Source organism: Kryptolebias marmoratus, linkage group LG6 (genome assembly GCF_001649575.2).
Source record: "Kryptolebias marmoratus isolate JLee-2015 linkage group LG6, ASM164957v2, whole genome shotgun sequence".
Classification (NCBI taxonomy): Eukaryota; Metazoa; Chordata; class Actinopteri; order Cyprinodontiformes; family Rivulidae; genus Kryptolebias; species Kryptolebias marmoratus.
This window is the reverse complement of record NC_051435.1, coordinates 28,635,822-28,653,048: the sequence shown is the minus strand read 5'-3', so window position 1 is coordinate 28,653,048 and position 17,227 is coordinate 28,635,822. Positions and strand designations below refer to the sequence as shown.

The window sequence follows — 17,227 nt, the reverse complement described above, 5'->3', positions numbered from 1 at the left end:
GGGTATAGAGCTGGTCCAGTGTTCCACGGCCAGGAAGAAAACCACACTGCTCTTCCTGAATCCGAGGTTCGACTATCTGACGGACCCTCCTCTCCAGAACCCCCGAATAGACCTTACCAGGGAGGCTTAAGAGTGTGAACCCTCTATAGCTGGAACACACTCTCCGGTCCCCCTTTGTAAATAAGGGGACCACCACCCTGGTCTGCCAATCCATGCAATATTGCAGAGTTGCGTTAACCAACACAACCCTACAATATCCAGAGCCTTAAGGTACTTCAGGCGAATCTCATCCACCCCATCCTAATTTTGCCATTTTAAATGCAGGGTTCAGGTTTAGACAGGGTGTCTACAAGCTGTGAACAGATTCTGTGTGTATTTTTTCTGTTGGGTTGAAAATGCTCAGTGAAGTTGAGTCTTTGTGCCGTTTTATCTTCTGTCCTCCAGGGATTTTCTGCTGGTCTGTTTGCCTTCTACCATGACAATGAGGGTAAACCTCTGACGACTCGCTTTGCCAGCGGCCTGCCTGCCTTCAATGAGAGGTGAATACCAGACTTCAGCTAATGAAACATCTCTACTGAGGTGCAAACAATGCGTCTGTCACCCCTCATCACAATTAGGCCACTTTCTCTCTTTTGTTCACCCTCTGATGGGCCTGATGTTGACCACAACAATCCAAAAAGACAAACTTCTCACGTCCTCCTTGTTTATAGCATCAGAACAGATTTCAGCTACCGCATTTTCCGGACTATAAGACGCACTTAAAAGCCTTCAATTTTCTCAAAAACGACAGTGTATCTTATAATCCAGAGCGCCTTATATATGTAAGAAGTTGTAATGTTTAATTACGACTTTGGTAAACTACAATGCCACACCACTTACAGAAATTAACGCTCAGTTATAGTCGCGCAGGGCTCAGCGCACTGCACGCGGACCTGAGCGAGCGGTGTAGGCTTTTATGCTTGACGCTTACGTCGCTTACGTTGGTGCAGTATTCTTCTGTGAGTTTTGAACCATTTGATTATCTTTGTGATCTCTCACAGAGGGATCAATTACATGCTGATACAAGTGAACCAGCTCCGCTAGAGCACCAAAATCATCCATTTTGAATGGTGCGCGGTCCGCGCAAAGTTACAGAAATTGGGAGGTGCATGTGCACGAGGGTGCGCCTTATAGTCCGGTGTGCTTTATATATCACTAAAAGTTTTGAAAACGGACCATTCATTGACAGTGCGTCTTATAATCCAGTGCCCCTTATAGTGTGAAAAATATGTTACATGCTGATGCTGATATCAGTCAGAATCTGTCCACAGAACCTGTAACCTTTACCCTGTAATGTGTGTGTCAGTCTGGGTCTCTACCAGTGGAGCGAGGCGGTGATCAGAAGAGTCAGCAGACTGTGGGACATCAGAGGAGGAGAAATGGTTCGACACCATGTGCACGTCCTGGTCACTCCTCGAGTTGTGGTAAAGACCAGTCTGTGACTCAGAATTAGAAAAATATAGTTCAAATTGACTTAGTTTATTCAGTTTTCATAACTTTTAATCAGTTTAGGCACAATTGGCCTCTGCTGTCTGAGTCTGTAATTGTGTGAATGCTATTAAGCATTCACACCATTGTTTTCCTGTTTCTCTTTATTATCTATGATCTATTACTCTTCTTTCCCTATTCCGTACATTTTTCGGCATCTAACTCGTTCTGCATTTTTTCAGCTATTTCAACCGTTCATATATCAAAACGCTCATTAACGCCATTCCATCTATGACTTTTGGTATTGGTACAATTTCGGAAGGTCAAACTTCACAGCTAGAACCCTCATTAGTCAGGGATCGGCCCTATGGATTTCAAGGTCAAAGGTCAAGGTCACATGGTAAAGAAGGCTTTATCTCTGCAACCGTGTACCGTAGGAAGGCCAAACCTCACAGCTGGACACTTCATAGGTCAGTGATCAGCTCTATGGGCTTTAAGGTGACAATTTTTTTTCAGGCTCATTTCAACTTTTTTCTTTTTGTTGTTTCTGCTTCTTTCAGCTAATTTCGGCTTTTTTTTAACTAATTCCTGCTTCTTTCAGCCCTTGTTCTTCTCCCTTATGCAAATATTCTTCAAATCAGCTTCTATCTTTTACATTTTGCGTATTTATTAAACTTCAGCTGTTCAGCATATCTTCAGCCGCTTTCAGCAAAATCATTCAGCAAAAAAGCATTCACACTGCATTTTCGCAGGAAATGCAACTTCTCTAGTTTTTTAGTGTCTTTGATTTGTCTTTTCTTTCTTTAGTCTCATATTCTTTTATAAAACTTTATGTTTTTGACCATTTTGGTCAAAAACCAAAATTTTGCATTGTCTTGCAGTACTTGTGTTTATCTCTGCATGATTTTTGTGTATCATTGAAATCACTTACTGGTATTTTCTATTTGTTTTCTCTATTTAAAAAAATCTTTACCTGAGCCGAATTTATTGTCAGAGTGACAGTCACCTAACAGTAAGACTCAGGTGCAGGAGTGCCCTGATCTTTGGCCTTATTAGTTTCATGCAGGAATCAAAGTCAGATTAAATGAATATTTTAGAGCTTTTGAAGTGGTGTTCTGTGGAAAAGTTAAGAACAATTAATGTTTTACTTGTTGTATATAGTTATTTGTATGACCTCCTTTGAGAGAAATCATTTCATTCAGATAAGGCTGATGAGCTAACGGCTAGTTCAGGTGCAGCTCAGACTAAACTGGATTGCTGCCATCTTAAAACCACTCCAGTCTCCAAACTGTCATAGAGGTTCAAGCAAACGCTGTTTTAGAAACGTTTGCACTGCTGTCAGTTTTGAATTATCATCAGCATTATAGCAGCAGCTGTTAGCTGTAGCACTTCTTTCAGTGGTCAGTGGTCACTTCCAGATGGGGTATATTGATATTTCTGACAAGATAGCCATGTCATGTGAAACTGACAGTGGTTTAAAGGTATAAATAGCATTTGTAAGGTCATTCATTGATCTACCTACAGCAGGTAAGATGTTTTTTATGACTTTTCCACAGAAACCTACTTCAGAATGGCTGAACTATCACTTTAATCCATTTATATTATGTTTTGGTTCATGTGGATTCTTAAGAACTCTTAACATCACTGGAGTGTTGACAGATTCATGAAAATGCCAGATTAAAATGAGAAAATATAGTTATTGTTTGTTTTTTTTATTTAAAGTGCCTAAGCTGCATGTGTTGCTTGTTCAGGAGGAGGTGAGGAGACACTTTAACTGTCCCATCTTGGAGGGGATGGAGCTGGAGAACCAGGGAGGGACGGGAACTGAACTCAATCACTGGGAGAAGAGACTGCTGGAGGTCGGCATGTTCTCCTTGCTGCTTTGGATAGAAAACACTTTCTCCCATGTCTTCACCTTTTCTGTCTGCTTGTATCGTTCCCTCAGAATGAAGCAATGACTGGCTCTCACACCCAAAACAGGGTGTTTTCTCGGCTCACGCTGGCCATCATGGAGGACAGCGGCTGGTACTGGGCCAACTACAGCCTGGCTCAGAGGCTGGACTGGGGCCGTGGCCTCGGCTGTGACTTTGTCATGAAAAGCTGCAAGTTCTGGATGGACAAACAGAGACAGAGGTTACATGGCCTCTTTGTGTAACACTCAACTTTAGTTTGAGCTTACTGCAAATTTCAATTCTCATACCAACAAAGCTACCTGATGTAACTTTAAATCTGGAAAAATGATTTGTACTTAAGCTGAGAAAAACATGTTTACGTTGTGTTGCTGCTCAGATTCTCAAGTAGTTCACAAGGATGTATTCCTTCCTTTTGATTGACTAAATTTGCAATAACAAGTAACTCAGAAAAATCATTTTCTAAATTAGTATTTTTTTTACTTTTGGGTATATCCTGCACCTTTTTAAGCATTTTTTTTTAGATATTCTTTTAAGTAGTAAGAGTTCATACAGCACAACAGGATGTTAGCTTCTCAAAGAACAAATAAAATAAAGTGGCAGTATCTTGATAAAATAAAGTAGCAGTATCTTAGCCCTGTTGTATTTGCTGCTGCAGGCGACACCCTGTGACCCCGTACTGCAACACGGTGCGAGCTTCTCCTCTGCAGCTGACCTGCAGACAGGACCAGCTTGCTGTGGCTGTCTGCAACCTGCAGAAATACCCACAGGAGCTCCCACTGGAGTACCAGGTGATTCAGAAAATACTATGAACACCACCAGGTGAAAACTTAAAAAAAAAAAAAGAAAAAAGGGGGGTTTCTAAACAAAGACATCTTTTGGATCCCTGATGGATATATCCTGGTCGAAGAAATCAATACAATAGATATTACATTTAGATTCTTCTAAACCTTTGGTGTTTTTATTGGAGACATTGTCAAATTGCTGTACTACTAACCTGTACATCATCGCTCTGTGTCCCAGTTTGAAACAGATTTGTCAGCCATCATCGTGCCGTAACCATATCTGTGTTTATATGTGTTAGTATTTTGATCAGATTTCGGATGTGGATGCTGATCAGCTGTCATTCTTTGGCGGTGCTGTTGAGATTGCTGATTACTGCCCTTTCAGCCAGGAGTTCAGCTGGCACCTCAGTGGAGAATACCAGAGAAACTCGTACTGCAGAGTGTCTGAGAACCAGCCAGGTACTGCTCACACCACTCTCACTGCTGGAGCTGGGATATATGACCACTAGGGTTGGGTGATATCCATTTATTTTTTTTAAATATTGTTAACCTGTTCTCAAGTTATACTGCAGTAAACAGTGTTACCACTGTCTCAAAAGACTTGTGGTTTTGTCTTTTTGATAGACATAGTTTAGGGCATTTTAAGGGTTTCTAACTTGTTTTTACCTTATTTTCCTAAATTGAAGATGTAACAGATAAATGGCTGTTGCATCATGGAGCAAAGTAATTTAAATAACAAATAAGTAACAAATAAGGCTAAAATTAAGGCTTTATAACACAACAGTAACACTATAAAATCAATATGTCGCCTGTAAAGCTTAGTTGTTTTTTTTTTTTTTTTAATGGCCTACCAGGCTTCTCTCAGCTGGGCCCAGAATCAGTTTGATAAAGTTGTGGAATTTTTTTTTTCCACACTCTTCTTCTTATATCAAACATTGTAAATATGCAGGGAAAACATGTAAACATCCAACAAACTCTTTAGGTAAAACATATGAGCACTTGAACTGTTCATTTATTAAACTGATAAAAAATATATTTGTGTTATTTGTGAAATGAGTGCATCTTCTGTGTGTGTTCAGACTGGTGGAGGAATTATGGCGCAGAGCAGTATGGACCAGACTCTGTGTGTCTGTACCAGAAGTCAGCCTTTGTGATGCAGCAGTGCACCCGGAAGATGACTTACCCAGACTGGGGTTCAGGTTGCTACAAGGTGCAGTCAGTTCGTGACAGTTTTATATGGAATATCAAACCCTTTAATGCCTTAATCAATGAGACAATTAAGCTCTGGCTCTAGGGAGGAGCTGTAACTAACCTCTGTTTTAAAAATGTTATCTGCCCAAGCCTGTATCAGCTGCTTGTATCTAGGATCTGTTTTTTTCAGTCAAGATTCATGTCTCATGAGCATAGGTGAGGATTGAAACATACAGTCATGAGGGGGGGTGGGGGAGAGTCCACCAGTGGTTCAACAGCTTGTAGACCCTCCTTTAACAGCGATAACTCTCAGTAGTGGTTTTCTGTGTCACTTTTTCAGTTGTTCATATGGTTGTGGAAAAATTTTGGCTCACTTTTATTTACAACTTTGCTTAAGTTTATTGCAAATTGCTGACATTAGTTTCTGCTCAGCTCTCTTAAGGTCTCACCACAGCATCTCAATCAGGTTGTGATCTGGACTTTGACTGGACCATTACAACACCTTGATTCTTTTCTTTTTCAGCTGTTCTGTTGGAGAGTAGTTGCTGTGCTTGGGATCATTGTCCTGTTTCATGACCCAGTTTGGTCCAAGCCTTAGCTGTCAGACAGATGGGCTACTATCTTTTGGTGTACAGAGGAGTTCATGGTCCTGTGGCTGCAAAACAAGCCCCAAATCATCAGCCCTCCGCCACCATGCTTGACATTTAGTATGAGGTGTTTGTGCTGATATTCTGTGTCCGGTTTTCACATAATGTAGTGCTGTGCATTATAGGTAAACATATCTACTTTGGTCTGATCTGATCAAAGGACATTGTTCCAGAAGGTTTGTGGTTCATTTAGAGAAAACTTTATAAACCTAAGCTGTAAAGTTGCCATGCGATGAACTTTAACTTTTAACCTGCTAACTGAGGTCTGTAGAGTCTGAGATGGAGCTCTTGGATTTTCTTTGTCTCCTCCTCAAAATTGAAAGGCTCCAGCATCTGAATAAGATGCCTCCTGTGTGCCTCCCACTGGAGGTTTTCCAGGCACTCACACTGAGACTAAACCCAGTAGCAGACCTAGAACTTGTCTGAAGAATTATAAGTCTTCTCAGACCTGGGAATACCTTGGGATCCCCCAGGAGGGCATGGAGGGGTTCCCTGGGGGAAGTCTGGGTTTCTCTTCTAGACTCCTCTCCACGACCTGTCCACAAGAAGCAATAAAAAATGGATTGATGGATAAAAATTAGGTCTTCAAATAATCTAATAAAGACATATTAGGCCTTCTTTTCTTTTTTAGTAACGATACCTCAATATTGAAGTACCAAAGCCTTCATGCACTGTATAGACTCTTTAGGGCCACAAGTTTTAGAGACATTTGAATACTTTGTGTTGAAGAAGAATAGTTTGAAGTAAAATTTACACTATACTGTAAGTGTAAAAAAAAAAGTGCAGCACCAATAAAGTGAATGTATTTTTGTTGTTGTTGTGCTCTTTCTGTGCAGGTGTCGTGCTCAGCTCAGGGCCTGATGGTGTACGTTCAGGATCACTCCTTCCACTGCACTCGAAAGGGTCAGCTGCTGAGTGTCAGCGTTCGAGTCAGCGACTGGGTTTACAACGGAGTCCTGATCTGCCCAGCCTGCACTGACTTCTGTGATGACTGCCCTCTGCCCCACCAGCTGCTGCCCATTAACACCACAAGAAGCAACCCTATTGGTCAGTGTCACTCAGACCTAAACACTCATCAGGCAGACTGTATTTAGACTGTGTGTGCAATGTTCTGCGTCCTAGACTAATTGATTTGGATTCGTTTTTGAACACACTTTGATTGGAGTCTGTTTGTTTCAGATCCCTGCTCCAGTTCTCCAGGTCTGGCCATCACTCTGTGGCTCCTTCTGCTTAACCTGCTCCCTCTAGTGGCTGGACTATTGCTCTGCCACTGCAGCTGATAAAACACACACACACACACACATTTTTTCTGTACTGTAGCCCTCTGACAATTTTGCTTGGACTCTTCCTCCTCTTCATTCTCAAGTCAGAATTTTTTTCTTCTTCTTCTTCTTCTTTTTTCACTTTTTCTTTTCCCCTCCTTTTCTTCCTCAGGACCTTTGCTTCACTCCCCATTCTTCAGTTCATACAGCTGTAATATCTCAGTACTGTCAGAAGTCCTTCCAGGAGTCGATCAGTGTGTTTACATGCACTTCAATAACCAGGTTACTGTCAGCTTTCATTTAAGTGAGAAACTTGGTTGCTGATATCAAGTTTAGGGCTTACTATTACCTGATTTAACTCAGATGATTTCTGCCAAACAATGCAGATTTCTCAGCCACATATGCAAACAAAAGACCAGAAAACCTTCACTGTTTGAGGGAGGTACACTTATCAACATGTGGCAGCTAATGTCGTTATTATCGGGTTAATTGCTCTGACCAAAAGAAACCATCTCTGTTTGGCGGAGCACTTGTTTAGTTCTATTTAGCAGGAAAGTGCAGATCACAGAATAATGCTTCTCATTTTAATAACTTTGGTACGTACCTAATTATACCAAAAGTCGTTTTTAAGCTTTCTTAAGCATCTTCGTTAAACAAAACGTGTGACAAGAAACTGAAATGGTTGCTTAATTAGTTGAACAGGAAATAAAGTTACTTTATACAAACTTGTAGTAAAAATTAGGGATGCACCTATCCACATTTTTCCACTTCCGATCCGATACCGATATCTGAAATTGGATACCGGCCGATACCAATACTATTCCGATATCTATTTTACTTTTTTATGATTTTGAGTCTGTAAACTTCATATTTATATAGAAAACTCTCTACAGGCAAGGACGATTTGTACACTCGGTTGTATAGCTCAGGCAGTGCAGTCTCTGATATATATTTCCTGGAGGGTAAACTATATCTTGGTTGCAAGCATTCAATCAAGCTGCGAAATCCTTCGTTTTCTACAACTGAAAGCGGTTGGTCATCAAGTACAATAAAATTCAGCAACTTCTCAGTGGTGCTTTTAGCTTTCACATTGCCTGGTGGAAGTTTACTTGTATTGTAGCTCGCGATGGAGCGTCCCCCTCTCGGCACAGAGACTTTGCAGACATCGCACGTTGCCGTCTTGCTTTGCGGTGTTTCCAATATAAAATATTTCCACACAGCGGACATGATGTGACGAAAAGTTGGTTAGCCGTTAGCCAAACTGCTGCTAAGGCCTCAAGGCTCACGCTTTAGTTGGCTGGAAACTGTGAAATAGATTTCCTGAATGTGAGGCGGATCTCATTACTCCGTTTATCAGGAGACACGCCCGTTCATGAAATCCATTCCACAGTTTGCAGCCAGCTGGCTGAAGCTGAGCAGACAGCAGGGAATCACTTGTAGAGAGATTTCAGTAGACACAGACATGTCTATGGATCGGAAATTTCTGCCAGTTGGATCGGAAATTTCCAATCCGTGCTTAACGTCAGTATTGGAACCCGATACCGATACTGGATCGGATCATTCCCATCCCTAGTAAAAATACTGAAAAAAAGCTTAAAAGATTTGTCACATTCATTCTAAGCTGAATTTCTGTCAGTAATGAAAGGAATATCTCTGTCATTATATAAAGGATTCTGTGGAAAACTTATGTACAAATAATATCTTACCTGTAGATAGTTCTTGGAGAACTAGAGTTGAATCTGGCAGGACTGGTGAGATAATGACTAGTCCCAAAGAGACTAGGACCAAAGTGGCTCACTACTGTCTTCAAACAACTCTAATCTCAATAATTTTAGCATAATTTGTGCAATTGCTATCATTTAAATTTTCACATTGCCTTCAGTTACACAAATATCTTGACAGAAATATTATGAAATTCTTGCAGAAATTGACCTCAGGCTAAACCAGAAGTGCTACAGCTAGCTGTTGCTGTCACTATTTGCGCTTATACAGTAAATGACTAAAGAGTTCTATGTAAATAAACATGTAATTTCAAACTAATGGCAGTGTTATCGTTTATATAATAACGCCCACATTACCTGATATGAAATCTTTTGAGCTTGGAGCTGTTTTAAGACTGCAGCAGTTCACTTTAGTCTGAGCTGCATTCGGACTAGCTGTTCGCTCAAAAATCCTGTTGAAGTTCAGTTCTTTCCAAACTGAGGCTGTTCAAAAAGCTACAACAGGTAAGATATTAAATGTTTTCATCTGTTTTACAGAGAACCCTGCTTCAACCCTTTTAAGAGTGTCTCTTAAAGTCATTGTCGGCATTAAACAGTGCATTAGTTAAATATCTGACAGATTTAAGTTTAAATCATTAAAAAAAAAACAATGCTTACGTTTTTCAAACAGAATTTAGCTTTCTCTGTATAATATATTTCATCAGTAACAAGTTTCCACCTTTCAGTGTTTGGAGGACGTTTTCACTAAAGTCCCCAGAACCTTTTGTTTTTGGTACAAATGTTTTGTCAGAGGAGATCTGTCTGAAGTCTCTGGTAAATTAAGTGGCTTGCGTTTCTAAAAGTGATGTAAATGTAATGTTTCATCTTGAAAGCTGTGCAGTATCTGTGTGTCTTTGGGGTATACCAGGGCTTTTAGAGTAACCATGTCAATGCAGTGCATGTAAACATGTTAATATTAGTTCCGATGTTTTTGGGTTACTCTGATCTGTAGTTAGTTTATCATGAAGGACTTCTTTTTGAACGTGAGCTATTTGATTTTACGACAATAGATCAGATCACTTTGTGAAAGAAGAAAGATTAATTCCAACTTCATTTGTTTTGACTTTTGTCCTTGGATCATCCTGATCAGATTTCATTTTTTTCTTCTTCAAGCTGCACTAACAGAAGACTGTGAGCGCCTGTAGTTTTAGATTAATTGAAACTTTCATCTAGTGTCAACATAGCTCCACAAAAGCAGTTTTGCTTTTTTTTTTTTTTTTTTACATTTTTTCAGTTTTGTTTTGTTTAGTTTTGACAGCAACCTGCCATTTTTGATAAAGCCAAATATGAACAAAAGAGGACCCCATAAAAAAGGTAACTTGTTCACCTGGTGTTTGGATTGTTTTATAATCTCAAGTTTATCTAAAAGGGAAGGATTTTCCTTCTACAAACACTTTTTTTTATACAGACACAAGCTGAGAAAACAGTCTTTTTCTGAAAAACAAACAAACAAACAAACAGAAACCAGGAGCATCTGTGCAGTTTGGTGACTGCTTAAAAATTTAAAAAGCTTGAATGACCTTTTATGCCGACAACTTTAATTGTAAATACAAATGTGAACCTTTTCTGAGAGGGAGGCTGTGGTGAATGTTCCCAGCCTATCACTTGCGTTTTCATTAATTACCTCATTTACTTTGAGTAGACTTCATGTCACCATGATGAAGTAATATAGGACAAATATTTAGGACAAATCCTGTTTAGACATGGAGATAGAATATTGTTGAGTTTAAAGTCTGAATGTTTTCTCAGTGGATAAAGGTAGTATCTCCATGGGCTGCGACTTTTGGTGACTAGTTGGCGAATGACAATTATGAGGGAATCTCACAAGGCTACAGCCCCTTTATGTTCAGATGATAATAAATAATAATTTAAAAATCTGGCTCAAACCTGCCTACATTTCAAAAGTGGACTCCATTAGATAAAACCATAAAAGTGAGGCTAGCTGACCAAGTGGGGAGGCGGGGACTTAGAATACAATTTTGTAAGATGAGCCCACAAAAAAAAGGCCCTGATTTTTTTTTTTTTTTAAATGGATATGCAAAATGCATCTGCATGGCTCACAGGTGACTTAAACACAAATACTCAGAGTTCAATGAGAATGCAACTAAAAACTTTGAGTTGCCATCTAGCCTCCAACAGTCACAACCCACTGAGATGCAACCTTAAATGAAGTGTTTTAATTACATTTCTTTCTATGTTTTATTCAGAAAGTGATCATTTTTCAATGGAGACAAACCTCGCTAAAACCTACTAATATGTTACTTTTGGGTGCAGTAAGACTTTTGAGTACAATTATTCTGTTGTCGGAGGAAAAGTCAGCTCCAACATGGATGAGATCACATAAGTTGAAAATACAAGATTTTAATGAGTGTTCACAGTTCAGTTTACAGAAATCCATGTTTCCTGGCTGTGACGTGTTCTGAAACTGATTGACACATGTAACAAGCAAAAAGAAAACGAAACTAATAAACTGACGTGTCTGGCAGCTTGCTCTCTCTGTGTGGGGCTAACGTCTTTGGTCCAAGGAGAAGTCATAAACAGTCGAAGCCTTCATCTGTACTAATCTAGAAATTTTGCTGAATTTGCACCACTTGCATCACACTAAGATTTTAGAGACCTGCATATTTTCAGCAGTTTGTTTTGTTTTTTTCTAAAAACTGAGAAAAAAAGTTCAAAATATCTGGTGTGGTGTAGATGGGGCCTCATTCTCTCAGAAAGTCATACTAATTAGGTAGTAGAAAGCTGTCAGATCATGTTGGTGTTTCTTACAGGACTCAAAGCACTGAGTGGAAACACACTGACATTAGTAGGAGCAAACATTTGAGCACACTCTGTTGTACAGATGTTCCAAATTTGAGGTTCACTTTTAAAAACTCAAATTTCACGAGGATTTGCCAGTTCACTGAATAAAACTGGAGTTAATTTCTGTAATTAAAACTGCTGAGAATGACGCTGTCAGCTCCTTTTCATAAATACACTCTTGTCCAAATAGGCTTTAGAGAATTCATGGTTCAAGTGTCACTGCTCCGAGTTAAACTTAAAGAGAGGTTTTCGAATCAGAACTGGCAGGAACAAAGTGGTGCTTTTGGACAAAAAAGAAAAAAGAAAATAAAAACACTTTAGAACTGTTTTTCTGCTGGCCAATTGCAATGCTGATTTTTTTCTCTCTCTGCAGTTTGTATGTTTGCTGAAATAATATTTGAACAATGGTTGCTTCAAAAAAGGCCACAGAGTCAGTTTGAACTCATAAATTCACATGCTTAAAGTCTTGTGCTCACAAACTGGAGGAAACTACCGACAAAGTTATGTTATTAAATGGTCATTTTAAAGTGGAAGAAATGCTGAAACTTAACCTGTGTGGTTTTGTGGTGGTGAGGCAGAGAAATTATATGTGGCAGTCATTTGCCATAGGAAATGTTATTTTTGTTACTGTAGATGTACTTAATGTTTATCTGAAATTGTGTTTTTTACCGTTATCAGTAGTGTGAAAACAAATTGTGACAAAGTAAGGAAGCTTTGAGTCAGGATTAGGTTTTTATGTATGCTGTGCTTTATTTTATTTTTTTAAGGCTGCACTAGAGTTACATCGAGGAGCTTTGTTCTAAAATTTTCTTTTGGGTTTTGGATTACATCTGATTCAGCTGCTACTTGATCTCCTGGTCATTTTTTAATAATTCTATCTCCAAGAGCTTTCACATCTTGTCATCAAGTCAGTGTTTTCCCCTCAAAGTTACTAGTTTTGCTTTTCTTTTCTTTTTTCTTATTCAATGATCTTTTAAAACTCTTCAGATGATCTGTTCTGGAACCAGTTCTACACTGGATGAAAGGTGATTAGTACAGAACCTGGCAAGTGTCATGACCAAAAGAAAAGGAAAAAGGAAAAGGTTGTAAGAATCAAATAAGTGTTGTGTGTGGTTGTAGAAACGGAAATAAATGCAACACAGGAAATTACGCAATGGTTTAGGGATCGTCTACAAATTACATCATCAGACTATAACGTTCAGTAACATCAATGGTATTGACAGTGTTTTCTCCTAAATCACATCAGACATTTACATCTTTTTAGTGCCGTTCCAACAGTTAAATTATAAACATACCTGTTTGTATTTGGAGACGTGCTATCCTCGTCTTACTTTATTGATGGATTCCAAAACACTTCTCCAGCTTGGAGTATGACTTATTAAAGGTGCCAGTTCATACACTTGTTTTCATCTTAATTTTCAATTCACCACTGTCCCCACAGCTTTGGAAAATCCCCTCCAAAATACATCAAGCTGTGAAGTTCAATCTGGAGATATTGTGCTCTGACTTCTGTTGGCCAAAAAACAGGAAAGATTGATTGTGATCCGAAAAGATTACGACTGATGCAGCAGAAAGTTTTGTACTGTTACTGTTAAACATTCAGAGAACCGACCTCAATTCAGGTTTTTTTTTTTTTTCTTTAATTTGAGAATTTTTACCAAAATCGGGCTGTGTTAAATTTCTCAGTGTGAATACTTGTGTTGCTTTGAGCTGCAGAAAAAAACAGATTCCAGAAAATGGTTTGTAGTAATTGGTTTGTTTTACTGATAAAGTTCTGTTCATGGAAACATTAGATGCTTGTGTCTGCTGTTCATTTACACAGTGATCAGACTGTTGGAAATAGCAGTCAGAACTCTTCTAGTGTTTGTTTTAATTCAAAGGGCTGCTTTTGAGACCATTGAAAACTTTTGTCCTCTGAAAATAAATGCTTTCTGTATACCTGAAACTTTGGAGTTTTGTCTTTTTGATTTAAAATGAATTTGATCATTTATTCTTTTATTTTAACCAACAAAACAAGACTTTTTAAAATGTACCCTGGTGTTGGACTCCTTGAATGCACCAGTATTATGTGGTAATTTTAAAATTACAATCTGTAAACTGACTGTTTAGATTTTTATTGATGGTTAAAAGTTGCTTCAATTAGATATATATTCCTCTGTTTTTGAATAGTCTTCTTTAGTTTGGGTTTACAACATAAACTTACTTTACTAGCCACAGAATCACAACTCAAGGTCCAATTTAGCCCAAAATGTCTGAAATTAGAAGATTTATTAAAAAATGAAAATCTTTTAACATCATGAAGCAGATAATTAGTTTAAAGTTACTACACTGATTCTTTTCTTAATTAGATCCCAAAAAGGAAAATCAGACTGACATGCCATTTATATATAATTACAGTCATACTCGCTGCTGTAAGATTTTCAACAAGAACATTATCAAATCACACAAAACTAAAAATTCTACCGTCAAGTCAGTCAGTGCTTCTCAGTTAGACACTGATCAAATATTGGTGTTTAATTTTCAATTAAACCACAACACAATATTTATTCAGGTATATATTTTCATTTAATCTAGAAAATGTAATTTATGGATTATAATTTTAGGTAAAATTGTTCCATTTGACCAGATCTTACGTTTTAAATGAACTCTCATAACTTTCACCAAACATGAGAAAGGCTGCAGACACACTTGAACTCATTCAGACTTTGCACCTCAGAAAGCTACTGTTAGAATAATATTAAATATATTCCTGTTCAAACTTAATTGGCTGGTAATTTTTCTGACTTTGTTTCCCCAACATGATTAAAAAAAAAACAAAAAAAACATTAACCCCTGCATGAAGAAAATGATCAGCTGCTGTGTGAATATAACTGGTTTACTGATGGGCGGGCTGTAATTACAGTTGTCAAATAAAGATTCATAAGATTCAATTTCTTAATAAATTCAGTATGATTTTTCAACAAACTGTATGTATTAATTAGACGAGGTCCACTTATTGATTCTCTGACATGTTTTTAGCTGAGACTTTGAGTTAATGATGCTGTTTATGATCACATCAAGTTATAGAGTTAGAATAACTAATAACTAGTTAGCCTACCAGCTACAACAGAGCTAACCAACATTAACAGTGTTTAATGGCAGAATTTACTATAAGGTAAAACCTGTTGTTTATAAGTCCTGATAATGTTATGATTTCTGTTCCAAGTCCCATGGGTTCTCACAGAATGAACTTGTTTATAGGAGTGATGTTGAAATTTCTCCTCATGGGAACCAGTCTGTGACCAGACTTGCTTTTCCCTAACTACTCATTCTGGTCCAGTATTTCAATATCTTTTATAAAAGCACCTGTGTTGATTTTGGGGGCCAGAGCTTGGATTCGGAGCTTCCCCATTCGAACCTGGGACTCTGATGATAATTCTTAATTGTCTTTAATGCTCTCTATATTTTGTGTACAGCATATTTCATGATTTCATTATTTTGCTGCCACAACACAGTGTCAGGCACTGATGTCTGGTTAAAAAAATTTCAGTCTTATTTAACTAAAAAAGCATGGTTCTAAGTTATACAAAATGTGTTTAAGCTCACCACCACAGGCTGCAGGTCTGAGTCTCTCTGAGCTAACAGCAGAATGAACCAGCTTCTTTCCTTAACTTGGAGCCAGAGTGTCTCTTAAAAACGTCAGCCAGGAGTTCCAGGAGTTTAGTTTAGCTTCAGCAAAAGTTGGGGTGGTTTAGCTGTTCACCAGTTAACAGGTCACATACTGTCAAGTGCATGACTGCTGAGTTTCATTCCATGCTGGTGAATGAAGCAGCTACTGAGTGGGTGGAGTTTGTGTACAATCTCTTTAGGTTTATTTAACAGGGAAAGTCCTGTTTGGTGACTTGACGTCATTTCTAGCCTGATCATACACCAGCTAACTGGTAAGGAACAGACTCAGTCACTGCAGATGCTATGGTGTACATTTTTTTTCTCCTCTTAATTTTAAGTCACATGTTTAACTGTCAAATTTAAACACCAATAATGTTTATTCAGGGCCCTGTGATACCATGTTTGTGTGTGAGTAAACAGGTGGGACCCCAGCGCTTGGATTCCTAAAATTCAATATGGCAGCCCCCTTAAAATGGATGTTTTGGCTTCACTTTTGTTCAACGGAAAGAAACAGCAATCCATCTTTATACTCTGTCTTTAGTTGAAGCCTATTAAAACATTGCTCAGTCATAGCAGCTGGCTGTTATGCCTTCTGTGTACAGCATTAGAAATTTTGCTAATGCAATTAAAAAATTACTTAAAATTGTCGCGCTTCAAAGAAAACAAAACATGAACATCCAACAGGCTGTACAGAATCATCAGTCAACTAGAAGAGCTTTTACTAAAGACTGGACTTTGCACATTCTAGTATCGTTTTTTTTTTATTCATATATGTTTTTACATCATTACAAATAGACAGCTTCTGATTTGGTCCACAAATGACTCAAGTCATTGTTGACTGGAACTGTACATGCGTTGTATGTCTTCTGGCATGGAAAAAACACAAAAGCGTCAGGCTAACAGGGCTGAAAGCTTAAGTTTCAATGAAGATGGCCTTCGGAGTCTTTCCCCTATTACAGTGGTTGTTTTTCTCAGCTGGCCTGGCTGTTCCTACAGCTGCTTTCTGACCACAGCCTGCTGGTGTTAACTGACTCCTCAGAGAAAACTTCTGATAGGGATCTTCAACCCTCGTGTCAGCCCATCTAAGTCTCTGTAGGTGCAGTCTGCTCTGCTGCCTCTTTGATCCACAGGAAGCCCACCTGAGTGCCAAAGTTGAGTCCATCCCTGACGTGGGAGAAGTAGTCTTCAGGATGACACGAGGTGCAGGGCGTCACAGGGGGGCGCTCTTTCACTAAATTGTCATGGATGTTCCCTGGCAGGACACCACCTTTTTGGAGAAGAACTCTGGAACAGTGAATAAAGGTTATGATAAATCAGTGGGCTGAAAATTTGACTTGAGATGAAGAAATGAAAGCTTAGCTTGTTGCAGGACATTGGGTCAAAAATTGAAAGTGCAGTTAACTGTGACTAACAGCAGGGGTGGAAATTAGCACCCGCCACCGGTGAATTTGATCAACACACACGCCACTGTGGCGGGTTGGCAATTTGAACAGAAAAGGTGTTATTTGTCCTCTTGACACATAGGGGGCAGCAATGTGCTCGAGTTGCTGCTGTTACGTCGAGCCGCGTTCCCCCATCAGATACGGTTCCCCCTGCGTCTCAGTAAATAATGACTTATCTATTAACAGAATTGTTTAGAGGGGCAAGTATTTCTCATTAAAAAAACAAACAAAAAAACCCCATCATTCTTTTAAAAATAAAATGTGCTAATAATATCATAATACAGAGGAATAAACACAGTTAAGGAGTAGTTGG

The 17,227-nt window shown here is 38.7% G+C and overlaps 2 protein-coding genes across 2 annotated transcripts in view; one reads left to right on the top strand and one right to left on the bottom strand.

The window, feature by feature from the left end:
* The window catches only part of lmln (leishmanolysin-like (metallopeptidase M8 family)), a 25,180-nt gene extending 11,411 nt beyond the window's left edge, over positions 1 to 13,769 (top strand). The window contains exons 8-16 of the mRNA XM_017436173.3: positions 445 to 539; positions 1,346 to 1,463; positions 3,219 to 3,326; positions 3,413 to 3,600; positions 4,036 to 4,168; positions 4,462 to 4,621; positions 5,242 to 5,372; positions 6,837 to 7,047; positions 7,180 to 13,769. Of these exons, the coding sequence (XP_017291662.1) occupies positions 445 to 539; positions 1,346 to 1,463; positions 3,219 to 3,326; positions 3,413 to 3,600; positions 4,036 to 4,168; positions 4,462 to 4,621; positions 5,242 to 5,372; positions 6,837 to 7,047; positions 7,180 to 7,280 (1,245 nt within the window). The 3' untranslated portion in view covers positions 7,281 to 13,769. The remainder of the gene's footprint in view (positions 1 to 444; positions 540 to 1,345; positions 1,464 to 3,218; positions 3,327 to 3,412; positions 3,601 to 4,035; positions 4,169 to 4,461; positions 4,622 to 5,241; positions 5,373 to 6,836; positions 7,048 to 7,179) is intronic.
* A 2,445-nt stretch (positions 13,770 to 16,214) lies between these two features.
* lacc1 (laccase (multicopper oxidoreductase) domain containing 1) overlaps positions 16,215 to 17,227 on the bottom strand; it is a 7,077-nt gene continuing 6,064 nt past the window's right edge. The window contains exon 5 of the mRNA XM_017436161.3: positions 16,215 to 16,756. Within this exon, the coding sequence (XP_017291650.1) occupies positions 16,555 to 16,756 (202 nt within the window). The 3' untranslated portion in view covers positions 16,215 to 16,554. The remainder of the gene's footprint in view (positions 16,757 to 17,227) is intronic.